We start from the raw sequence: 26,918 nt of genomic DNA, 5'->3' as shown, positions 1-26,918 counted from the left end.
GTGTCAGTGAACCACAACCTGAAAATGTCATAGACTGCTATCACAAAACCAAAGCGTTACCATGGTGTGGTCAAAGGCGGAAGGCCAAGGCAGAAACTACAAGTCTCTGATGCAGGTTCATAGTGATGAAAACAACAAACAAGTTGAAGAATCTTCCCCATTTGGTGCTAAAGTAATGCACTAATATTAGTAGCATCATGCATAAATAAATCTTTTGTGGGCCAGGGGCAAAAGCAAGCATGGGACATCCTGACTCTAAACACTGACCCTCTTCTGTTTGTATGGATACAAAGGCTGGCTTACAAGCTGCAGCAGACCCCACATGACTGAGAAATGACGCTGCTCATATGGCCTGACCGGTGGTGCTTGCAACATTACAGCAGCTCTTTATGAACAAAAAGACTGACTGCTATAGTGAAGGGAGCTGACACAAGATTTATCAAATGCTTTTGTCACATAATAAAAGAAAGGATGTTTGTTGATAAGCTGTTGAGCTAAATGTGTCCGTCTTCATCAAGGAATGTGATCTGCCTCTGGTATTGGTGACAACTAAGCTCTGGTGCATAGCACACCACAAGCTGCAGCTGTCCCAGATCAACGTGTTTGTGACGTATGAGAATCGTCAGTAGCATATTTCCTGAGGTCACAAATCTGTATTTCACATGTTCCCATACACTGATGCCTTGCATTTATAGTTGTATTTTTAAGGTTTAACTACTATTTGTTAGCTGCTTGTTATGTAATCAGCCTTTATCTTCTTTATACTTTTACTTCAGATGTTCGATACATCATGTTCTTATGTGAAAATACAGACCATTATATTTCTTTTGTTCAGTTTTGACTTTAACTTGTCAAATCAAAGTGTACCAGTCAAATCATTCATCGACCAGTGTTACTCCTGTCTGTTTTATGACCATTTTTAACTACTAGTTAAGGTTAGCTGTAGTGACAAAAGAGAAGATCTCTTTAAAATATGTATGATTTATGAAATGTAAATCTGTTTAAATCTACAGAGCTTAGTAAGTGCGGGGAACTGCAGTTGCAGACTGGAGTCTTAGGAATTAACCTATGACGGCAGGCTCAGGTCAATGGATCAAATGTGTGTTGAACACTCATTCAGTAGAGCGCATCGCATATGGACAGACCCTCTGACAGGATTCCTCACTCTGAGCCACGTCTCTCTCCAAGTTCACTGGGTGTGAGCGCCATCTTATGGAAGACTTTGTGTGTTACCAATAAAATAAATATGTTCCGTAAAGAGAGTGAATAGAAAATACAGTCTGCACAAAAGTTCTCATTAACATTTAGAAAGATTCAGGCTGTTTCACCCAGGCAGTCACAAAACAGCGCAGTTTGATTACACAATCAATTTTTTATATTGACTTCATCGCCCAGTGACCAGAAACGTCAGTGACTCATGACTTTGTTGAAGCTTAAGAGGTTGTGAAATGTTCAGTGTTGGCGTAGCAAAACCAACAACCTGTAGTCAAACACAGACAGAGTGGGACAAGGGAATGTTACATGGTCTTTCTGCTAATAGTGTGTTTCCATATCAGCTATTTGAATTTAAACTAAAATAGCCCGGGCTCAACAGATGAAAACTGCTGTGCTGAGCTGGATAGATAAAGAAACAGAATCGACTGCTATTGGTCAGAATTCATTGATTCTGATTCAAACCGATGGCTTTTGACCACAACTGTTAATGAATAACACTGCTGATGGTGCAGCTTTTTTAAAGGGAAATGTGACCACATGAGCAATCTTTGACACACAAGAAAAGAAGTTAATGATCAACTACAACATTGATGTTTACTTATTTTTTTTTATTTTTAACTTAACTAAAATTCAGCTGCAAATGCTGAACATTAAAGTCTTACAATTAGATTAAAGGTTTTAGTGTGATGAGTAATAGACAGTTTTCATATGTTAGAGCAGAAAAAGCACAGATGTTGTTCATAACATTGATAATGGCTGCATTCCTTGCAGACATATCAGCTGGAGGGCCAAACTATTGTGGCTTCACACTCGTGGCTCAGTGGGACACTGGAACAGAGTCATTATATTCATTATTTACAAGTCAAAATGCCAGAAAACACACTTTTTAATCTTGATGAACCTGTTTTGGGGATATTTGCAGTCTGCTGTCTGACCCCTTTAAAACAACAGGCCTGTTTCACAGCAGACAAAGCCCAGGTGTTACTAATAGCGTTCATTCATGCTCTGTATTCAAGTCTGTGACAGTGTGACAATGAGCCAGTATATGCACAACACTGGCGGAGAGTAATGCAACACATCTTTGCTATTTTATACTTTACACCCTGCTCCATTTTCAGAGTGAAATATTCTATTTACTACATTTATTTGAGAGCCATAGTTACAGGTAAGCTGCAAAATAGTTTATTATTTCATTATTCATTCATATTTTAATTCATTATTATGAGTATAGTCTTACTTTTGCTACTTTAAAACCGTTTTGCTATCAATACTCATGCACTTTTATTCAAGTATTTTGAAGGCAGAGTAATAGAGGTATTGCCACTTTAACCGGACTAAAGCATCTGAGAAATTCTGAGGACTCTGAAACGTTTTCATCCATATTTACTCTCATTATTTACTTAGTTGGTAACAGAAATAGGAAACCCAATGAACTCGAGTTTTATCAAAGGAGCGTTTGATTAATCTTTTTGTTTCACTTTTAGCGTCCTTTTTTTTTTTTTTTTTTTTTTTTTGCCAGACCTTAGGAGCAAATAAGGATATTTTCCCTCTCCATAACAAGAGTGCTGCTGTGTCCTCCGCTCGGGGGCAGGAACGCCCACCTCACCTTTTTTAGAAACTGCGGTGTGGCCTGAAACTACAGTCACCTGTCTCTCCCCCCACTGTCATGTGTATATTTAACGGTCTGCGGTGTGCACAAACCACACACACACACACACACACACACACTCACACAAACACACAAACACACACACACACCACCGTCTTCCCCATGTGCCAACGTCCTTCCCTCTCAGGTTGAATTTTATTGGACAGAATAAAGCGATAACAACAGCCACGTGCTCATGTTTACACATCTTCAAATTTCAGGCGGGAGTTTGTCTAAGTCGGTACCAGAGAGGCTCCAGAGTAGGCTGCCTCAGTGAACTTGGTCAGACTCCTCAGTTTACTTCTTCAGTGGAAGCGTTTTTCTATGGGCAAAAACATGGGTAATAATCAGTCGTCAAACCTGTGCTCCTCTTTTAGTTTTTGCATTTTGCCTCTTTCCAGCAAAGAAAAGACACTTAGCAGCAGCAGTGAGGGTAAGTCCTTATTTCTGCTAGTTTCTTACAACTGCTGTTTCCTCAGTGTCCTGACTGCCTACTGCTTGAATTAAAGCTAATTTCAAAATAATAGCGATAGACTGGTCCAAGGATACATCGAGCTAATATACCCTGAGGCTATCGAGCTATCAGGGGGATACTGATAGCAAAACCTAATTTACTGTATGAAATTAGATAACAAATAACATTATTATTGGTCAATGGTCAGTAATTGCTCTAAGCTCACTATTGAATGTTAGTAGGCTACTATATTGCCCATTACAATGTTATTTTACTGACCTTTGTCAGATTCCTTCCCAGGACAAAAATATGATGCTAAAGGATAAACTAATAAGCTACTGGGCCTAAGCTATAACCTTTGCGGACAGATACAGATTTATATCTTTGTTGTGAGACCCAGCCTCCATCTGTTTGATGATGAGTTGTCGTTGTTGATGTCTTCCACATAAAGTACAGGGTCAAATTTGCTGTCACTCTCTCCATATACAATATTCAGTATATAGGCTAGTGAAATTGCATTTCTTCAGTGCCGCAGTTTACACAGTAAGAACAAATACAATAATAACAACAAGTAAAACAAAATAGGTAAAGTGCAGGTAGTATTAAGTTGAACACAGTCAAATGAGGGAACAGTGCCATCACACTTGTAAAAATGTAAGTGATAACAACCGGTATTACACTTTACACTTGATTCAGCTGTTGAGACCCATTTTATCGCACAAATATCTGCTCCTGAACCAGTTTCTGTTAAGTCATACCACATCTTATATTAATTAAACTTTGTTATTTGTTGTTTCAGACAGACAGGAAATGCCTGTCGCTCATTTGCTGCCGCACTGAGCCCCGTGTGGCTGAGAGAGGTTCACAGAGGCCTCTGGTGATGTCATAGCTTTCCCATGCTCCTGCGGGGTTATGAGGGAAAAAAATGACAAAATGGTTGTGAAAATAGAAAAGGGAAGTCACTGGACATGAACCAATGTAATCTAGAAGAAAAGAAGAAAAAAAGAAAATCTCTCAAACCTTTGGACACTTACTTACATCTATTCATTTGTACACCTGGACTTTTACATGATTGTCCTTGTCCATTAATGGGTTATGCTATTTATTTTCTGTAAACAACTGAATCCATCAATTTAGAAATCAAACAAGAGTGTATTACATTAAAACAAAACAACACATTTATTATGGTACATTATAACTTCTCAAGGGAAAAACCTTTTTCAGACCTTGGATCTATGAGGATTCAGAGTGTTGTTCAAAGGCACTTCAGTAGTTTAAAACAGGATAATTGCTTGATGCCTTGATTAGTCTTATATAATCTCCATTTGTATTGATAGTGTTAGATTCTTTCTCACTAAATCTTTCAAAAGTATGATGACTGACTCACTGGAAGTCATTCCTTTCATACATACCAACAGGCATCACTAGGTGGAGCCACTATATTACACTGACATCACAAAGCGTGGGAGGGCCAATAGAGAGCTCAGCACTTCATGATCTGACTTTGGCAAATGGGAGGATGAGTTCATTGGGTTATTGTTGCCAAGCTAAGATAGATCTTCCATCATTTGTTCTCCCTGTATTAGGTCACGGCATAAAACGGTAAACATTGTTTCTATTTAAACATCCATTGTCCAAATGTAAACTCACATTCTGTGAAGCAACGGTGTATGTTTACTCTGTGTTTCAGTGGAAGTGGTTGCTTATGTCTTGCTGCCTAAAGCAACAGGTGTGGTTGTGTAATGCCCAAGGTCTGTTCATATACGCTATTAGAAGCTACAGCAGGGTCTGTTTTTGAAGAGCATCGGTGCTTCGTATATACTGTATGTCAGAGCTCTTTATCAGGCTGGCACTCGCTCCTTCAGCCATGATGTCAGCAGAAGATCCGATACCATCAGATAGACTGACTGTTTTAAAGGAGGATGAGAGAGCAGAGTTGTCCAAGGGAAAACCGGAGTGTAGAATTTCAGGTCTGGCTTGTTCTGTTACACAAGGATTCATCATCAAGACTGCGTCATCTGTTGTTTTCATATTACATCTCTGTTTAGTTTGTCCCATGTTGCATGAAGTATCTGTAATGTACATCTGAATGTGTGGGAAGTGAAATGAGGATGTGTGAGAGAGAGAGAGAGAGAGAGAGTACGACCTTGGCCACTTCTCTCATATGTGATGAGGCCCTTGGGTGGCATAAGGGGAGGCAGTTAAACATTCAGCACTGTCTTAATTATTCAAGACTGCCGGACTGCGTGCATGTAAGTGTGTGTAAGTGCGCGAGTGTTTGTCTTTGTGTGTCTGTGACAAAGACACAGCAAGAGAGAGAAAGACAAGAGAGTAGGAAAATGAGACACAATCATTTTACCAGTAATATTCACTGGACATAGATATGATCTATTAATTATCTTTACAAAAGTAGAGCCTGTAAGTGTCAAAGCAGTTGCCATATTTTTTAATGCTGCTTTAAATTTCATGAACAGGTCATGGCATTTGTTCTGCCTTTCTTCTTGTTGCAGCTGAGGATAATTTTGTATGTAGATCTATAGATGATGATGATGATGATGATGATTATTGTCATCATTATGGTGACTTCTTAAAATATCTTGTTTTATCCAACCAAAACCCCAAACCCAAAGGTTTTCAGTTTAAAAAAAGCAGAGAAAAACAGCACATACTCACATTTCAAGAAGCTGGAATCAGCAAATGTTTTGCATTTTTAATTGATAAATGATTTAAAAGATGAGTCCATCATAACTATTTTTGCCAATTAATTTTCTAAGTGTGTCAGCCCAAATTATTATTAGTCCCGACTTTGTTTTCCCAAACCAGCCTTATTTTCATTATGGCTTATAATGGAGTGCGAGCAAATCACTCTCCATCTTCGATGAACTGTGGAGAATAGCGGCTCAGAGTCACTCATCCGAGCCAACCTGAACTGTGTGCAGCTTAAAGGCTGGCAGTAGACCCCAGGTCTTCCTTTTCACAATCTCAGCTTCCTCCTCTGAAGTTACACTTCAGTAATGTTTCCTCTCAGTTTTGCCCCTTGTCTTGTCTCCCTACTTCCAAACAGGGGAGAGTTCGGGCGTCCCTAAAACTGTGAGCCGGATGTTGCCTATAAAACTTGAATTATATGTGTGGAAGCACCTGAAAATGCTATTATAGAGACAGAGGAACAATTGCTGACGAAGGCATCCTATAAGTGTGAGCCAGATTCACTGTCATATAACTTGTTTTTGAAAGTCTTGGGCTCAGTCTGTAATATCCCACTGATTCAAACAGAAAAAAGGAAGAACAAGCTGTACTCAAAGTGATAATGGACCTGCTGCATTTTTGCCCCTGTATTTGCTTCTTGTTGTTAGGTCCTCTGAGATATTACATACACTTTAGGAAAGGAAGTTCTCATATTTACAAGTTCCAGAAATAGCCTCGTCACCCAGCACTGTCAGTATATCAGTGTCCTGTCCGAAGCGGGGGCCCCACAGAAGTTTCCCACACGTGTCACAGGCCAATGCCATGACAAGAGAATGAGAGAGAGGGGGAAGTGGGCCAGGGTATGGGAAGGAGGGAAGATTAGCTGTAAGGAGAGGGAAAAATAATGGATATGATACAGACTCATGTTAGAAGGAGAGAGGACAAAGGTTGGATGGTGTTTGACCTGATGGCAGCAGAGGGACGTGGAGAGCGGGAAAAGTGGACCAGATGGGCGGAAGCACTCAGTGGTGTAGAAGTGTTAAAGGTGAACCAAGTGTCTGTGAAACTGACCCTGATGTTTCCCCCCTTCAAATCAAACGCAAAGGGTTATGTAACGGGGTGTTTATGGCGCCCACAGCTTTGGGCCTAGTTGTTTACCTGTTTGAACATATTGGCTGCATACTGTACATTGTAATGTCTCAGAGTGTCCCGGACATGAGATCAGCTTACCATTCCCATTGGCTCATGTCCCTCCATGACAGTTGTCTTTGATGTCTGGTATGCAGTCCGTCTATGAAGTGAGCCTCCAGATAGTGGGCAGTGTCCAATCCAACACATTCCAAGTTCACTAGATTTCAGTGGCGCTGGAAGTAACTGTTGCATTCATATACTGGCAACCCTCCTTATCTAGAGTCTAAGATTAAAGAAAAGCACAAAGTTGAGTATTTTGTTGGCTATATCACGAACCACTGTTGCTCTGAATATTTTTTATTCAAACACGTAAGTTTACTCTGAATGAACCAGACAGCATTGTCTGATTTGGCACTCAAGTTCATCAACCTAATCAATCATCTGTCTCATATTGCCATTAAAAAAAACAACAACAACAATTTAGTGATTCTCAAAAATTTTATTTTCGGTCCCTTTGCTTTTAAGTAAGAAAATACAAAATTATATTTATTTTGGGTGTTGGACTGAAACTGGGTCGGCCAAAACAAGCTGATCTGAATCTCAGGAAAACAGAGGGAGCCTCGTTATTTGCCTCTGATCTGTCTCTGTTGCTGCAAGTCAGTTGTGATGAAGAACTGCTTTTCCATGTGCATAGTTTATTTTCCGTATTTATTGTCCGGGGATGTGATGATCACATGGGAGCTAATTTTTTGCTAATTTTCTGCTTCTGCTTTCTAATTTTCTGAATATTTCCTTTATTTGAACAGTAGTGGCAGTAATACTCATAGATCAATAAGAAGAGAAGCGTCTTTGTGAACTATTAGTATTTGACCTGAATCCTTCAGACAGAGAAATGCATGATCTTGTTTCGAACGACTCCTCCCACGGATGTGTTATCCCATATATCTCACTCTTATGCTGACAGAATTTGTGACAGTGATCTGTGATCCTGAAGTAATACTTAAGGTAGCAGGGAAGAAGGAAGCCTGGATGTGCTCAGTGAAGGGCATCTGTCCAGAACAGCAGAAGAGTCAGTACACACCTCAGCTTCAAGTCGCTCCATGGGAGCTGGGCTTGGATGGCAGCTGTTTCCCTGGAGACCTGGACTAACAGCTCTCTAATTACCTGCGCCCACCCAAGCCGGCAGCAAGGCAGGGAGCATGCCTCAGCTCCAGACCCTTAGCACAGAAACAACAAACATCTCTTTGATTTAATATTGCCACTTTGTTCTGAAAGAGTCGGTGGAAGAGAGATGCATAAAGGCAAAAGGGCAGAAGCCGAGGACATGGAAACTGGAAAGGAAACGACACAGGCTCTCTGGATACAATGTTGGCGTGACTGTAGAGCTAGGATGACAGGTAAAATGCTGAAAATTAAGTGCTGAAATGGGTCTTTCAGTGAAAGCAGAACTGACTCTTCTTTCAGGGTGATGGACCTTGGACTTGCAACAAAGACTAGCAAGCACTGAACATGTGAGTGACATTATGTCAGCTAATGAGACTCCAGCGTGGCTTCCCCGTTCAAGTCAGAGGGCATGATTGTTGGCATGAAATGAGGCAACACACTACAGCCGAAGCAAAAAGAGCTGCAGGCCTTGAAATTGCCCTTGACACAAAAAAGAACAGCACATTATTACTGGACTCCTGGACTGGCACACTGCTGCTAGTGGCTTGAATGTCTTTAATGACAGTTGACATGAGTGACTCATGTACCCAGAGCTCTGGAAGTAGAGGCTCAACTTATGTCCCCCAGTGTCAATTATGTGTCCTTCATAGTGATGCGCAGTCCACAGGAGAACAAAAATTGCTTTGTGTACAGCCTCTGTTTTAGTTTACTTTAGTTTAAGAAGTTAATTTGCTTTTGATCTGAGGCTCTGTGTTTGGAGGTGAGCCATGGGGAGAGTACAGAAACTTTGATGATATCATGTAACTAATAAGGATCTATCATCAGCCATATGATAAAAACAAAGGGACGTGCAGTGTTTTGATAACGTTTAACACTTGTGCCAATAAATTCTGCACGGACAGGAGCAACTTCCGTGACCTCTGATTCCTGCAGATTGGCACTCTGTTTCCAGTCTTATTTTTCTGCCTTCTATGGAAAATCTGAACCTAGACAGCATGTGTCACTCATAACCTCTAGAGAGGGCCAGAGAAAGGGCAGCTGGTAGAAAAACATTTGACAGAAAAGCTAGAGCAGTAGTTGCACTAGGTTACCGCACTGTTTCAACTGCAGGGGAATGAATGGAAGGAGAGGAGTTTTGGAAGGAAATATGCTATTATGTAATGTTGTACCTGAAGCTCTCTATCCCTACATGCCCTTTCCTTTGAGACTGAGAGACAAAACGATCACACACTAATGGTCAGCATATAATGCGACAGCTGCTGGCTGTTGTTCTTGAACTTCTTTCACTTCGTGGAAACATTTTTTGAACCATGATTTTGTCCAAGCCTGTTGTTGAGAGTGGGCTTAGATGTATTTCAGTGACTGCACAGTGTAATAATAGCCAAGGCATTTTGTGTCATAACCCCAGGGCCCTCAGTGGGTCATTCAGCCCTTTGCAGTCAAGATTTACATCATGGGGGCGCTGGCAGTGTGTGAACATTTTGTGACTTCTAGAAATAGGAAATGTAGGAAATATTTAGATCTGTTAATATTTGATTTTTGGAACAGTACCAAATGAAAGTGTGTTACGTCATGTTTCTAATTTTCAGCTATTGTTATTGTTTGTTACAGTTATGCTGTTATGTAATTTTTAGTTTACAGAGGAAATACTTTGCAAAAATCATTGTGTATGTTGGGTGATTGTTTATTGCTTCTTAATCGCCCCTGAGTGTATTAAAAAAATGTTCACACTATAATACAGTTCACATTACAGTACAAGACTGAAAACCCAGTTCCACTTCCCTGGGACATTAACTTTAATAAACTGCTGTCTTAGCTGTATTGAGAAATTATATTACATGGTCAACACATGAAAGGGGAGCAACATAAAGAAATGGACTAAATGGTAAAATGGTTCTAGCTGGAAAGCCCCAAACTGGGCTGCTCAGCACTTCCTTAAAACCACTTGCATCTCTCTAATGAGATTTTGGATTCTTTTCTACCGAGTATTTGAGAGTGAAGCAATTTAGAGGTTAGAATTTGGGAGCTTGAAGGCAAATTCTGACAAGCCCTAAGTTGCTTGGGAAGCGATTTCCTTTTGTACCGTGTCATAAATTGTAATGATGTTAACGGGCTTAATTGGGATCTTCTTAACTATAGGTTTGCTGTTTAATACACACCGCAAGAATTCACTGCTTTCACCCCATATGCCTGATAGGATTCATGTGAATATGGCACAAGACGTTTTATAACTGCAGTGTAGCAGTGAAACGCTGTGAGTCAATCACATCCATCCCGCCTGCATAATATTATCCCACAAAAACACATTTGTGCTCTTATACCCACACCAACATAAAACGCCATCCATATTTACATACCCACTCTTCTTTATTTACTGTTATATACCTCTCATCTTCACAAGGCTCACTTTTAGTTTTATCCGTGTTTGAAGGGCGATTAAAAATATATGGCTTTACCTTGTAAATTTTAATGCCAGATCAGAGTGCCTATTTCTGGAGTGCGCCCTGACAGACGGTGTCGCGCGAGCCTGCTGCTGTTTGTGTGGAGTCATGTTAAAGATGACAAAGACCTTGACATGGACACCAGTTAGGACTTTCCTGTTCCTCTTTGCTGAGATACTGGACACCAGTCAGAGCGGTGATTAGTCCTCTGACAATTGAATGACTCTTTCCACTACATCAAACATGCTACTGTTGAGTCACTGTTTAAAAAGATGAAAGAAAAAGGAACAAATGAAGAATTACTGTGTGGAACAATGTTTGTCCTTTTGAATCACAGTTATGAAGACCAATTTCCACAACTCATAAAATAAGACATTATGGATCCTGTATTAGGTAATACCTTCATTTTGTCTTAAGATGCACTTGTGTCTGAAGCCACTATGCAAAAGGCGAGAAGAACTTTGCTGTGTTGTTCTGGGCCAAGAGTATTTCCTGCATCTCCTTCGGTGGTGCATCCGCTCCTCATCCCAGAGAACACTAAGACAATAGAACAGATGGAGGAAGAACACTGTCCGTGCATCTGGTTTAATGCATTGAAAGGCCATTTTTAGCACGTCTCCCACTGACAGAGAGGCCTAAAACAACATTTTAGTGGAGCTGTGCCACTGTTTCATGTTCCACTATCGCAAACCGAAGATGTAGTTCTTTATGGAACAACAGTGCAATATTGATTTATTGAAACTTTAATATACTTTAAAATGCTCTATAACAGTAGTAAATACATTTTACATTGACTGAATGCCACCCACTATCTTCCTCAATTGTGTTAGAGGGGCAGGGGTCATTTAATGTCAGAGGCTGACATGTTATGTAATGTCATGATTTTTGGAAAATGGAAATGGAAAATGAATCAGGAAATTCCCCATATCTCAGTCAATATCTCTGTCCATTATCATTATCATTATTAACATTACTATGGACATGTGCCATGTGGACACAATGTCCTCTCTTCAACGGCAGCTGGGGAATTTTGTCTCGTGTTGTCTACTTATCTGGCCCCCCATGTTTCCTGTCATTTTGGCCAATAACTCGTAAACCATGAAGGCTTAAATCAAGTCAGCAAGACTCCATAGTGCAGTGGCCCACTGCAACTTTCCCTAGATGCATGACAGTTCATTTTTGACACTAGAAACAGTATTTTGCGAAAACATTTAACAGTGCCTCACTGTCAGAGTCCCTTAGCAGAGTTTCCTCCGTTCTGATGAAGATACTGAGCTATTAAAAAACCGAGCTATTTCCATGACACCTGACCAAATTCCAAAGACCAGGAGTGTCAAAAAACAGAAAGTTGCTTATTTCTCATATAAAGTATTACAGCAGGATAACATGTTGAGAAATGTTCAGAGGTAGAATATCTATGGAGATATTGTGCAAAAGTGAATCAAGTGAAATAATAAGTGAGCTTGAACCTGACTAAAAGCTGCTTGAAGCTATAGTGTGAATTTTAAACTAATTGAAGTGGTAGAATGGTTTGAAAAGCTTTTTGCAGGAGGATTATTTCTTAGGTCTAAAATTAGCATTTTTCTGCTTGCTGTTGTCAACATTAAATTAAGAACAAGTAATTATTTTAATTGTTTTCTGAAAACAACCCAAACCCCTTAAAAAAAACCCCAACGTCACTTAATTGCGGAGTGAACATGAGTGAAAAGTTATACACCCGATTGTCAAATAACTGCTTCACAGTGCAGTGTTCCTTCCAGCACCAGTGCTTTGTTTTCCCAATTTACACCATTTGCTGGTGATTCATTTCTTAGTGGTGTTTTTCATTTACTGAAATCTGAAATTGCAGATGTGAAACCAAGCATGCATTCACTTTGTCTGCTAAAGACTGCCACAGCATTCAGTCTCATGATGTGAGGATTTTGGAAACTAGAACAATCTGTGAGGGCACTCAACTCCCCCTCAAATGCCTCCAATTAAAGTCAAATGCTCCACTGTTGGTTTGGTTTGATAAAGAAAAAAACCTTTTCAACTCACTATGCTTCATCATCTTTGTGAGGGACTTTTTACTAATACAATGGTTTTGGCAATAGTTGAACTCTTACTGCATTTTTGAAAAGCAGGTGCTTGACTCCAGTGGCCTGTTAAGACAGGAGTACATATTGAAAACAGATGTGAAAGGGCTGTAGTAGAAAACAGCGCTTAAACAAAAAGAGGTGACCAGAAAAACATTGGTGTATGAATGTGGCTCATTGTGCAGGCCCATGTGTGTTTGATGGAGATGGTTGTGTTCACAATGAAGGTGGGTATGACTCACTTCATCCATTAGATCAGTGACTGGGGTTTGGATAGGAGCCCTCCCCTGATACTGAGACCACCACATTCAAACCCTCCCAAACAGCCATCTGCTCAGCATTTCTACACCGCCTTTGAATCTTTAAAGAGAATTAAAATACTGCTAATGTAACACTTTGCTGTCCAAGGACCAGTCACTGCGCCGCTCTGCATGGCAGTAGTCACACTGCTGTGGGCCAACTTTCCTTGAGCGAACGAGGCATGTCTGTCCTCTTTCTCTGGAAATAACTCCTTTTGCTGTAGGGGCTCTCGTGAGATCGCTGCATCACAGACGCTTGATACCCAAAAGGGGGACAGTATACATTATGGTTCGTGCTAGAGCAAAGAATTCCCATTTGCATCCAATTAAATAAAAATAGATACAGTTTTCTTACAGTGTGTTGTACTGTATGTCCTTCACCTAGTTTTGTCTGTGTAAATCACGACTCTGGACCAGTTATTTTCATCACACACAGCCTGTTCAAGGCGGGAATGTTTCGCCCTTATTCTGCCTCGCTGTTCTGTATTAAAGGTACGGTTCTGCCTTTAAACCCCCGGTGGAGGCAGTAACAGAGCCAGATAAATGTCTGTGTAAAAAGGATGGTTGGCAATGGCGGGACAGGAGGCAGATGTTGTGTTACACGACACACCTCTGATTATTGAACACCAGCATACAGTCTAAAATCACACTCTGGAGCGGCACTGTCAGCTTGGTATAGGTTAGCGTAAACAAGCAAAAGCCGGCAAATAAGGCGTTGTCTTAATGGCAATATAGCGGGATCTCTGTTTAAACGGGGCTACTGACTAATCACAGCGAAATCTTAAGTGTTTGCCAGGATGTGTGGCTCACTACTGCAGCACGAAAGGGAAAAACCTAGACTGAAATTATACCAAAACTTCTGCCTGTAAATGAGCGGTCAGACCACGGAATAATGCTCTTTCTCTGTTGGTCTCCAGACCAGCTTCAAAAGAATCAGACTGATGTGTTAACAGCATCCAGGGGTCAGGGCTGAGGGTGATGCTGAGTTGTAATTTAGGCTGTGGCTGAGTATGAAGAAGGCTGCAGCCGTGCTCTCTAAACTGACCTGATGCGCTTTGTCCACAGACTATCTGAAAGTACTTAGTAAGACCTCAGAGAGTATCAGAGAGTTATATATGCATATACAGTGCGTGAGCTTTAGTATATTTTTTGTTGATCGCTCTTGAAAATCCCCACAATGAGGCAGTAATCTTCTAATTTTCCAAAGTAATCTTGATATTTTGGCTATATGTAGGCTTATTGACCTTTTGCCAGGAGTTAGATAAGAAAATTGATACCACTGATAAGTCAGTGTTGTTAATATTTCAAGCTTGAAACAGGGGGAAACAACTATCTTACTTGTCTAATCTGCATGAGAACAAAGTGGAAAAATGACGTGTTGTGGTGGACTGTTTCTTGGTCGGGGGCAGTGACTTTCTAGAGTCTTGTCGTAACACAAACCAAAACTACAACTTCTTGTTTTTGAACTTTTGTATAGCTTAAACACACAGTATGTAACCGCTGGCACTATGGGTCTCTCAATCAAAATGAAAACAAAAGATGGCGCTGGGTGACGTCAGGAAATAGTGTGGGATCACAGGAGTTGTTGTCTTCACCATTATTGCCGTAAACTTCTCCCGGGCTGCATTCCTTCAGTGTCGGCCGTTCAGGAGGTTTCAACTGGGAGCCAAATTATCCGCATAACAAATGGACCACAAAATTAAAACCTTGACAACGCTCTTCAGCGGACACAGGGTGTCACAGAATGGCTCAAAGCTGAGACCATTTACCTTTGTTTCTTTGATAACTTATGAAACAGACCTTTGGACAGTCTGTTTCCCCCTTTTTCCAGTCTTCATGCCAAGCTAACTGCTTAGCTCATGCTAAACTAAGCTAACTGGCTTAATTTAGCATGAGCTTAGCATGAGCTAAGCTAAGCCAGCTGCACATTTACCAAACTGAACGTCCGATTGATCTTCACATCTGACACTTGGCAAGAAAGCAAATAAGTATTTTTCAAAAATGTCACACTGTTCCTTTGACACTTCTCTGTGTTGTTGAATATTTCTGTAGACATCCAACAGTGTCCTAAATGATTGTGCTGAAAATAATCCTACAGTACAGTTCCTTGCCTTTGGAATACAATCAGCAGCCCAGCAATCATTATGCTTTCATTAGCACCCCATAGTCTGCGCTCAGGCAGCAAAGCAAGCATCAGGGGAAGCAGCACTTGTTACTGCTGCTCTGCTGTGTTTACAGGGAAGGCTTGATTGCAGACTCCATCGCAGCCTCATATTCACTTCCTGTGTTAATCCCCTTTGCCATGGCAGCTCTTTCTTTCGGAGGGAATGGCGAGGGCGTGGGGGGAATTTCACTTCTGCTTCGCTTCACCCCAAACACCATTCACCCAAGGCTCACATAAGGAGCCACCATATCCTGCTAAAACAAACAGCACTGAGGGGGTAGAAACAAATGCTTTTGTCTCTGAGTTATATTTAGTCCCGCTCTGCCTTCACCCAAACGCCATCTCTCACGAGACTTATTTGCCCTGATATTGAATTAGATCATATATGACTCTGTTGGTGGCTGCGGAAGCCCAGAAGCACTTTTCCTGTGTTTGATATGGATCATAACAGCATTGTAAACATGCAGTCATGAGCCAGAGAATAATCCACTAGTTATGTCATGTGTTTTCCAATTAGTCACTATCTGAACATCACATTGACTTCAAGGAGGAATAACTAGCACACATCTACGTTTCCATGCTTTCTCTTCTCTTAACCAGCAGGCTTTGTTCAGAATATTGGACACACAGCCGCTGTAACGCTTCAGGTCTCTCTAATTCTCCACTATGGGATATACGCCGTCCCGGCACTCCCTACTCTAATGGTCTCAGTCCGACGAGCCCTGCAGGCCATGACTCCTCAGAGAGCGGTGTGGTCCCGAAGACAGGAAACAGCTTGAGAGAAGCCCAGCAGTCAAGGCTATGGGAGGGCAGAGGATAGGGTGGGAAAAAGGGGGATTTCCTCATATGTCGCTTTGGACTTTTATCAAATGTGTGAATACGTGATTTATTTAGAGTTAATCACCTCCCTGTGATGGGTCTGTATCCCTTTAGGGATCTGTGATTTAAAAATCTGTCTACATGGAAGGATCAATAGCCTTGGAAATCTCTTGACTCCTTACTGAGATCAGTTTAATCCCTTTAGGATGATACTCAAAAGTGAAAGATCTGTCAAACAGTCTCAGTCAATGATCTTTTAATCATTATAGTGTTATCACAGTTTGCACCATGCCGTCTGCATGATCCTCTATATGCGAATGTACTTGACAGACTTCCTTCCTTTCGATTACACATTCCCCTCAAGCTTGATGTTTTGTCCTATAGGCTACACACTCATTAGGCTTCATCATAGGCTTTGAGTGAATTATTAAATGAATTATTCAGAGGCTCTGTGATGTCTTTAAGGGGGGGGGGAGGGGTTCTCTGCTTACTGTGTCTTTAAAGTCGTGCAGAGGGGAGCCTTTACTAAAGAAAGGAGGGGGCTGCTGTGCGCCAGTTGGAGGTGTCTGCCTGTCGCAGCGGCTCGGGGTTGACACTAAGAAGAGCGCGTCCATGCTTCAGCGGGCAGAAACAGCGCGATTTGAAAGCACTGATACTCAGACTGACCGGGTTGCAGGCAGATACTCGTCAGATCATCGGATCGAGGACACATGGATGGACAGAGAAACATTGCAATCGGAATCAGCTTGTCAGCCGGTGCGAGGAATTGCTGGATATAATGGGGAACACGACACCTAAACCTTTAATAGGTGAGACTTGTGTTTTCATTTATCATTCGCGGAGGGGGGGGGGGGGGCTTGTAACGCATGCACACATAGCGGGGGTCGTGTGAACCAGCCGGGTGGCAGGGGTGGACACACATGGCTCGTCCTGATTCCTCCAGGCTGCCTGTGTTCGCCCTGCGCACAGACGCGCTCCCCATCACGGGGGAGCCGAGCGTGATTCCCAGAGAGCGAGTCCAAGCCAGCGCTCCGGCAAATCCACCTTTCACCTATCATTTATGGAGTCCGAATCAATGATGCAGCCTTATATAGAAAAGACATGTTGATGATCAGCCTAAAGCATGCAAGGAGACATCATCGTTTTCAAGAAGGCTTTTTTTTTTTTTTTTTTTTTTTTTTTTTTGGTAACTATTAAATCAGAGATTCAATTCCTCAGTAAACCGATCAGCTTGATCTGTGAGAATTCACGTCGAATATATTTAGCATTGAAACCTTTAGGTCCATTGCATCTCTGGTTGTAACAGACAAATGACCAATTTCCAAATTTACTTGAAATCAAAGTGTTCTCTGCATCTAATGGCTCCTAGGTTTCTGCTTTTTGAGTCACCATACTGTGGATTGCTTGCTGCCACCTTCTTGCCTGTTTTGTGTCATTAGCAGAAACATAGTCTTTATTCTCCCTTTGTGAAACTGCCTTATATTATAGACAGGGGCAATTTTTGCCTCTTGTGTGTCATATATAAAGCATTATTGAATTCATAGATGGATATAGCACTAAACATAAATGACCACACTGTGAGTATATATAACTATACTGTCTGGTAATGTTCTTCAGTGATGCCAAGTGTGAAAGCTGTCTTATGCAAATGACAACTTCAAGTGATTGCCAGGGAATTATTCCTGTATGTGACTTGATTTTTACATAAAGCTGTCATTATGAGCTCTTAGAATATCACTCTCCGAACCACTCTGTCATGACACCTAAAGCGTATTACTGGATAATCAGTTCCCCATATCACTTTGATTTAATGTCTGTCACACTCCCACGCCCCCAACAGACCCACTCATCGTCTAAATGATGTGGTTGCTTCCACCAGAGCCAGCTGACACAGGCTTTGGACTGAGAACAGTTAGTCACAGAGGAGCAGGAGCAGCTTGGGTCCTATTGCTTGCACTGTATGGTTTCAATTAACATGGAATTAATAGAATATCTGTGTTTTATGGGTCTGTAGAAAAAAATGTGCACAATATCTCAGAGAGGAGGTTTTTATAGTTCATTTCTCATGGCACAGAGTTATTTTGCAGTTCTAGTTGTGACAAAGAAGTCCTTATACCAGCTGTAAAAAGAGTTTCAAGTGATGTCTTTGAGGTGTTTTTACCAGCACATTCACTTTCACAATTTCTAGAAACAAAGATGTAACTAGACAGACAGTGAAACTCCCTTAAGACACATGAAGGTTCATGTCCTGTGCAGTGAATGAGTTACAGTATGATGCTTACATACAGCCTGGGGATATGAAAGAATAAGGAGTCTGATCATATTGTAGATAACTCTGACGAGTGCACATAATCAGTTTTACATTTCAAAATGCTGCCCTCGGTACAGCTGTACGTCTTGTGCAGTCTTATGATTTTTCCTTGATTAAGAACAAGACAGGGAGACACTGCTCCTATTACCCAAATGTTTCTTTCCCAGAAATTGAATAACATGGGTTTTAGCAGAAATACACTGTGAAATTAGCCTTTGACGGTAGCAGCTTCAAACCTCAGCTGAGCTATACATGATAACCACATTTCTGATCAGCTGCCTGAACTAGTCTGTTTCTTCACGGTCCTATCTACAGGGACCATCAGGTATTACTGACGCTGCTTTGGAGTACACCTAACAGTACACTAAAAAGGTTTGCCTACAAGTCTAACATCAACCGTTATCTCATGATTAGGAAGAAAAGGGAGTCTCAGTAGTCATTCATCACTGACATTAACCCAGTCCCAGTTTGTACCTGTTACAACTAACATTATATTTGATCACGCTTTCTAAAAGACTATTTTAACCATCTGATATTCCCTCAGCTGTGCAATAAAAAAGATTTTTTAAAATCTATTTCTCAAGTTTTAACTATGTTTCCTATCTGAGAAACATAGTTTTCATAGAGTTTTCTCCTAAGCAAAGAGTTCAGTATTCATCGAAACACTTTGTGCATATGCGTATCCAATTAATCAAAATATAATCGAAATTGCAATATGGCCAAACGCAATAACCAAACTACCAAAACTCTGAGGCGCTGCAATTTTTTTGATAAAGGTAAAATGTATGACAACGTTGTTGTGCATTATTAGCACCATAACCGTCGTGGTGCTACAGTGATGCCCCGGACTACAAATCATATTCTCCACATGTAAGGAAACATGCTTGTTTGGTACAAGCGCAACAAAAAAAATAATCAAATTCTTTTAAATGAAAATCAAATGCAAAGACACCTCCATTCCAACTGAAATTGTGACTTATATCACAATCGCAATATCTGACAAAATAATTGCAATACGATTTTTTTCTTTCGTATCAGTCAGCCCTATGACCCACCCATAAAGAAACCAGTCCAAATACAATGAAAATAGCTGATTTATTAAATGACCATCTGCATTTTTCAGATAAGTGGGTGTTTCTTCTTTATTTTAAGCATGTGACTCAAAAATAATTGTTATTTATATGAGAAGCACAAACTGGGGCTAACATTAACAAGGCTGCAAGCTGTCCCTCGCTTCATGATCTATTGTGCTATGCCTTTCATCTAATAATGGCAAGTGTCTATATCAGGCCTCACCATCGCTCCTCTGACTGCAGACTCCCAGTACATCACTCTGTCAGAGAGATAGTTGAGCCTGTAGGATAACCCTCAACATGTTTTCCTCCATACACTTTACCCAAAGTACGTTTTACTCCCTCAAAGCCAAATTCTCCGAGCGGAAAGGAAAGAGGCACATCATTTGAGATGTTACAGATGTTCTTGCTGCTGCTTCATAGTTTAGAATATAATCAGTGATAATGTCTAATTTAGGAAATGTACTGTGGAACATTTCACTGAGTTATTGTCTTTACAGCAGATCACAGTGAATTTTAAACAGAAATGTAATGACTCTGTGGCCCTGGAGGGGAGTAGAAACACAGCCTCCCTTTGAATGTTGGATTTCTGCCAGCCTATACCATAAACACTCATCCACAGCTTTAGTTTTATTTAATATTCAACCCGAACAATCCAAGTCTCTTTTAAGCTGACGTTCAATGTGTCTCGTTTGTTTTCTGATCCTTGTTAATTCATTTTGTGGCGCTCATCAAGAAATTCTTTCCTCAAGTAGGACATTAACTCCGGTGAAGATTAAGCCTTTTATTTGGGTATTTCTTTACTGACTAGGCACTGCGTGATTCACCCTCCACTTCTGAAGATAACTGTGGGGGGATGAAAAGGGCTATTCAGGGTTTGTTTATGCTGTAGGCCAAGGGTGTGTGTAGCCCATAAATAAGAGGAAGACTTATCGCGTCTGATGTCGACTTTCTGATGTTTTTTCTTTTTTTTTGTTTTTTTATGTATCTCTCTCCTGTGATGCTGCTAATATTAGTTTTGCTCAAATGTTTCTCAGTGATATATACATCTTGGTTTTGTCTTTATATACCTTGTTTCTTTTCTGTGATATTAATCTCACATATGGATGTGGTAAAAGACCTGATTTGAGGCATTCCTTTTTATACTGTAAATGTGGCTTACATGCTAAAAGAGACTACTGAATGTACTCGTTGAGAAGAGCAGAGAGGCTTCATAGTGTCAGTGTGGGAAAGGAAGTGTGTGAGACTGTGGGCTCCTTCACATAACTGGCCTCTGCCCTCTAAACCAACTGCCATGCCCCACATGCAAACGAGTTATTGTGTGTGGATATGTGTGCCTCTTTTTCCAACAGCTGGCGTCACTAATGTTACTATTTTGACCTTGTCTGAGTCACACAAAAGCAGACCAGCCGTTCACATACCATGATGGCCACTACTTTAGTTGATCAGGTTGAATCATTGATGGATTTCTCTTCTCTCACTGTGCTCCTGATGTTTTTTTTGCACCCACAGATGCGACTCTGCAACCCCGCCCGGTGGCCAGCAGGCAGTACTACACCCTGCCTAACAATGGGGCAGGTGTGGAGAGAAGAACGTCTGCCCCTCCGGTCAGCATCAATGTGGAGTCACCCCGCTTTCACCCCCACGCCAAAGGCAAGAATATCAGACTGGATGGGCAGCTTCGCCGAGCCACTCGTAAGAACAGCTTCTGCAATGGCATCACGTTCAGCCACCGGCCTGTGCACCTCTATGAGAAGGTTTGTTTTCCTCTCTTTTTTTTTTACTCTATTTTTAAGCGCTAGAGATTTAAAGACTGTAAGTGTGTTTATTTGATTGCTGTTCCTCCAGATGCGTCTTCGTTTGACTGGTGTGCACACTGGCTGGAGTGGAGCTCTACGCTTTGGTTTCACCAGTCTGGACCCCAGCGAACTGGTCGCTACCGACATCCCCAAGTACGCTTGCCCAGACCTGGTGACGCGGCCCGGCTACTGGGCCAAAGCTCTGCCTGAGAGACTGGCCTTGAAGGACAACGTGTTGTCATTCTGGGCTGATCGCCATGGAAGAGTTTTCTACAGCATCAATGAGGGAGAGCCCATCCTCTTCCACTGTGGGCTCAGCATTGGCTGTCCACTCTGGGCCATCATAGATATCTACGGCATCACTCAGGAGGTCACGCTGCTCGGTAAGCATTTCATATTACTACTTCATACTTTTTGTTTTTGCCATGACTGCAGCTGCGACAGGCAAGATGTAGCTGATTCATATACAAAAGGGAAGTGAGAGCAACATATTTCACTGACTCCTCTTAAATTTTTACACAATACATCATTACTAATCACATGTATCCGCTGAAGTATGGTGTTACGGATATTATTTGACTGGAATCAACTCTGTCAGCTAGAAGGCCATGTATTTTGACCATGGCTTTGACAACCCTGAAAGTTTTTTTTATAGTGTCCACACATTCACAGCTAATTTAAGCAGCTTCCTGTGAGTTCACAGAGCAGCTGTGCCACGACGCTGTGCAGCAGCACAGGCCAATATAGTGGGAGTAGGTAGAGCTGCCTGTGGCGGCTCTATGATCCATGTGACAAAACTAGTCTGTGTTTAATAGATGTCATCCAGTCAATTCCTCCTGCACCTCTCACTCCTAATCTGTCTCCCTGCTTCTCCTTTAACGCTCTCTTACTACCACTTTCCCGCGCTTTGTCCCTTTCTCCCTCTACGCCTCCTTTATTTCCATCACCCTCTCCCCTGCGGTTCCCTCTCGTACTCACTGGGTGTGTTTATCTTCAGTCTGACAGGAGCAATGGCCATGTTTGGTCAAGACACAGATCCCAGGAGCTTTGGTGAGGGGCCAGTGTGCGCAATTGCTCCAGCAGGACTACTAGTGTCAGACTTGTTTATATCAGCCTCTCATACACAGAGAAATTCAGCTCTACTATGAACTCTGTGTATGAATGTGTCTGTGTATGAAATTAGAGAACTCATGTTAGCGAAGAAAGGAAATGAAATGGGGAGGTAAATAAACTGGTGAATGTCAAATAAACTGCTTGCCAACACAGCTTATTTGTACTCAAACTCTCCACAACAAACATCTCAACATGATCGCCATGTGATGGGCTCTCAGCGTTAGAAACTTGTTCTTAATTGTTGATTGGTTGCTAGGAATGTGTATCAACTTGTTTTATCCAGCACCTTGACAGTGACCAGTGGGAAATATGTTTAATTTTGTTTTTATCTTGCTGTCACAATGGGAAAAGTACAAAATAGCAATATGGTAATGGGCAAGCAGTAAATACATTTGTAACAAAGAATGAAAATTATTTCATGAATTCTCTCTCTCGCTCTCTCTCTCTCTCTCTCTCTCTCTCTCTCTCTCTCTCTCTTTGTATCATGGAAACCTCACAAACTTGTTTGCACATCAGAAACAACCTACGTACCAGCTCCTTTTTTATGTTCTAGACCTGCAATGATAAGTCAATTGAAAATTAATTGGCAACTAATTTAATAAATAACCGATTGTTCAATCATTTTTCAAGCAAAGAATTTCAACAATGTCAGTGCCTCTGGTTCTTATGATGAATATTTGCTCATTTTCTTTGTCTTCTCCGTAAGTAAACTGAATGTCTTTGGGTTTAATACTTTGAACAAAACTTTTGAAGATGTCACCCTGAGCTTTAAGACATTGTAACAGACACTTTCACTATGTCCATGCTTTACAGGCATTTTTTAAAGGCAATTGATTTATTAATCAAGAAAATAATCAGTAATGAAATGAAATCATTGGTTGGGCCTTTTTTTTTAAAAAAAAAAAAGCACATAGAGCAAAAACAAACAAAAAAAGGCAGCAGCAACATGTGCAGATGGAATCTCAGAGCATGTTGCTTTTCCTCCAACATCATAGGAGAAAAAAAAAAAGAGAAAGGGGCCAAAAGAAGGGAAGTGACCTGAGCTTTCTTGGGACAGATCTATTACAGTATGTCTGAGTCACGTACTTGTTTGTCCATTTTCTCCAACACAGAAAGCACGTTTGCTGAGAGTGTGGGATCCAGCTGCCTAAGTGCGGCCCGTCTGAGCGCCTATCTGCCTCAGAGTAGCCACGACTCAGCCAATTACAACAACAATCAGCTGGAGAACAACCAGACCGCTGCTGCCAAGATGGCCAACCTCCAGCTCAATAACTACACTCAGCTTATCCCCTGCTGCTCCTCCACCTCTTCCTCTTCCACACCTTCCTCATCTGCTTCCACTGGATTCAGCGCCCCCAGAGTGGTCCGCGGTCTTCCTTCCCCACTGGACAATAACTTGCACTTTCACCTTGTCCGTGGCTCTGATATAATACTCTCTGCAGACCGGTCAGCCGCCTGCATCCACTTTCTGGACAGCAGTCGGACTCTGGTGTTCAGTGACCGGCCGTTGCACGTGGGTGAGACTTTGTACGTGGAAGTAGGCCACCTGGGCCTGCCCTACTTTGGGGCACTGTTGTTTGGTTTAACATCTTGTGACCCAGCTAGTCTACACGCCGGGGACCTGCCAGCAGACCCTGAGGTTCTCCTGGACCGTAAAGAGTATTGGGTGGTGCACCGGGACTTTCCCATGCCTTGCTCTGGAGACGTGCTCAGCTTCAGTCTCCTGCCCAATGGAGAGGTGCACCATGGGGTGAACGGAGTGGGACGTGGCAGGCTGCTCTGCGTGGATTCCTCTCAGGTCCTGTGGGCCTTTTTCACCCTGCATGGGGCTGTCAACAGACTCAGGATACTGGGTAAGATGAGTGTATTCACAGCAGCCAAAATGATGCACACACAGAGGTGGTATCATAAACCAAAACTGATCCATTCTGTTTGAATGTAAATTCCTAAAATAACAATTCCTACAATTTGAAACTGTTGTAATTCAATGAGACTGTTTTGCTGAACACTAGCAACTCGAGGCCACATCAGAGTATAACACACCCATTTCTCTGGCCTAACTGTCAGTGGTTGCGCTGCATTGTGGGTAATGTGGGCACCAGGTTGTGTAATCTTCTATTTAGATGTCCACCAGAAAGCAGGTACTTCCCAAAATGTTGAACTTTTACTTTAAGACAAACATGATAAAGGCCCAAAAAGGACACACAGACTATTCTTGAGCTTAGGCAGCCCCTACAATTTATTTTTTCCCAGACTAAAGGAATGCAGTTGAGTAGTTTATGTCTGCATGTGCCTGTGCAGCTTTGAGCTGTGACCTATCTGTCCTACTCCCACTACTCCCACATAAACTCCCATCAGCACAGATCCCATTCTCACTGGTTTCTGATCCAACAATATTATCCTCAAACGGAAACAGCTCAAAGGAAATCACCCCATGAAACTTCAAGAAATACAAATATCTAATCTGACTGGTTAAGGCCAGTCAGTGCAACACCTTGCATTCAAACAATTCAAGGACACACTATTTTGAAATGATAGTTCAATATACTCATTTTCTGAATGCCACCATTAAAGGCTCTGCATGAGTCCAATTATCTGTGATTTGTTGATGTGTGTTTATCTTTGTGACACAGGAACACTGCAGTCCAGTCCTCCCTCCTCATCCCCCAGCACTTCCCAGAGCAGCAGTCCAGATGACAGTGACTCAGATCTGGCGTTCAGTGTCAACAGATCTTCCTCTGCCTCTGAGTCCTCTCTGGGTACGTTACCAAATGTTGACAGCATGCCTTATGCTACAGTTTATATAGAAACCCTCATGGGGTCCCAGTAGGAAGGCTCTTGTGTCAATCCCGTTGGGCTGTACAGTATGTGACGCTACAGGAGTCATGGGAAAGGTGTTTTGTCTCACTTTTGTAGCAACAACAGATCTCCTGATTTACGTTAGATTTTGATTCTGTTAGAGATATTCCTCCATGACCTGGTACATTCTAGAGCTGCAACAATTAATCAGTTAATTAATTTGTCAGTCAAACTAATCTGCGACTATTTGGTAATCAATGAGTTGTTTGGGTAATTGCTTGTGGAAAAAAAACAAAAATTTTCTTGTAACGTTATAGTAAATCATACATTTCTGGGTTTTGGACTGTGAGTTGGACAAAACAGGACATGTGATGACATCACTTTGGGCTCAAGGAAATAGTGATGGGTATTTGTATCATCTGTTTTCTGATATTATACAGACCAAACCATTAAGTGATAAAATAATAAGTGGATTAAGTGATTGTGAAAGTAACTATTTGTTGCAGCCATAGTACATAATTCTTTTTTATGTCACAATAATTTATCAAAGATTTCAGATTCAGATTTAAAAAGCTTATAAACTGATAAAACCACAGTCACACGAAAACCACGAACAAAGAAAGACAGAGAATAAAAAGTGTGTAAAAGTAACACTATTGCAGCTCGGAACCTGGCACACTCTTCCCACAACAACAAGAGTTATCTGTGCACATACTTCAGTGTCTGCTGCGTTTTAAGACCCACATTTCTTTTCTTTCTTTTCATCTAGTGACCGCTCCCAGCTCCCCTCTCAGTCCTCCTATCTCTCCCAGGCTCACTGCCTCAGAACTGCCCTCTGCTGGAAAAAGTGGAGAATGCACCATTTGCTTTGACCAAGAGGTGGACACCGTTATCTACACCTGTGGACACATGTGTCTTTGCAACGACTGTGGGCTGAAGCTAAAGAGACAGATCAATGCGTGCTGCCCAATATGCCGGAGGCCTATCAAAGATGTCATCAAAACATATCGGCCATGATGGTGCAGAGGTTTAAACAGGTGCTGTGACTTCCAACGCAGGATGCCACCTGTTTCCCATTCTCAGGCTTTGTTGGACAGGATCTTGACCCTAACCAGAGATTAGCCACACCAGGACATAATTGTGCCTATATATCCATTTTGTATGGGTAAATCATATCTGGAGATAGACCGGGCTCTTCATACGCAGAACTGTGACAAAGCTCAACATAATACATAGACTGCATACATGAGCTCCTATATTTTGGTTAAGGAAAAAGAGATGAATCATGCGCTCCTATTTTGTATTTTCCATGTGACGAGTCGTATGTCACAGGTATTTGCTGAGCAGAAAAGCCTGCTGTGAATATTTTGTCTTTACCCCCTATTGTCCTAGATTTATGTGTGCTTCAGCAGAATATGCGGACCGTAGTCTATGACTTCTAGTGCCTTAGATTTTTGTCACATCGTGTGTCCAAGTAATTATGCTAACAATCTTAGCCATATTTCAATGTACAGTACTGAAAGCTTGTGGTGATAGGGCACACAGATACAGAATTTATGCAATAAAGGCTGTAATAGTAAGTGGAAAGATGTAACTGTATGTAAGTGTGTTCAGTGGCGTGTTTTAAGATAAGTATGTTTGGAAAAGTTTGGTTGGAAAGTATAAAGTGAAGAATCTGGTTTTGCACATTGAGAGATGAATAAAAGTGGATGATTAAGTGTGATTAAA

At 41.5% G+C, this 26,918-nt stretch overlaps 1 protein-coding gene across 2 annotated transcripts; it reads left to right on the top strand.

Annotated features, from left to right (window-relative positions):
* Positions 1–3,060: 3,060 nt before the first annotated feature.
* On the top strand, positions 3,061–26,918 carry neurl1b (neuralized E3 ubiquitin protein ligase 1B). 2 transcript variants are annotated; one of them, XM_071457901.1, is made up of 6 exons: positions 3,061–3,296; positions 20,992–21,236; positions 21,328–21,661; positions 23,504–24,244; positions 25,025–25,150; positions 25,960–26,918. In XM_071457901.1, the coding sequence occupies exons 1-6, from the start codon at positions 3,188–3,190 to the stop codon at positions 26,205–26,207; spliced, it is 1,803 nt and encodes a 600-aa protein (XP_071314002.1). In that variant the 5' UTR covers positions 3,061–3,187; the 3' UTR covers positions 26,208–26,918. The 2 variants fall into 2 exon arrangements, with proteins under 2 accessions (XP_071314002.1, XP_071314003.1); XM_071457902.1 differs by lacking the exon at positions 3,061–3,296 and adding an exon at positions 16,635–16,904.

The sequence above is a fragment of the Trachinotus anak genome, unplaced genomic scaffold, assembly GCF_046630095.1.
Source record: "Trachinotus anak isolate AG129_WGS33_773 ecotype Australia unplaced genomic scaffold, CSIRO_AGI_Tana_v1 ptg000021l, whole genome shotgun sequence".
Classification (NCBI taxonomy): Eukaryota; Metazoa; Chordata; class Actinopteri; order Carangiformes; family Carangidae; genus Trachinotus; species Trachinotus anak.
The sequence above is the reverse complement of the archived record's forward strand: the minus strand, read 5'-3'. Positions and strand labels throughout refer to the sequence as shown.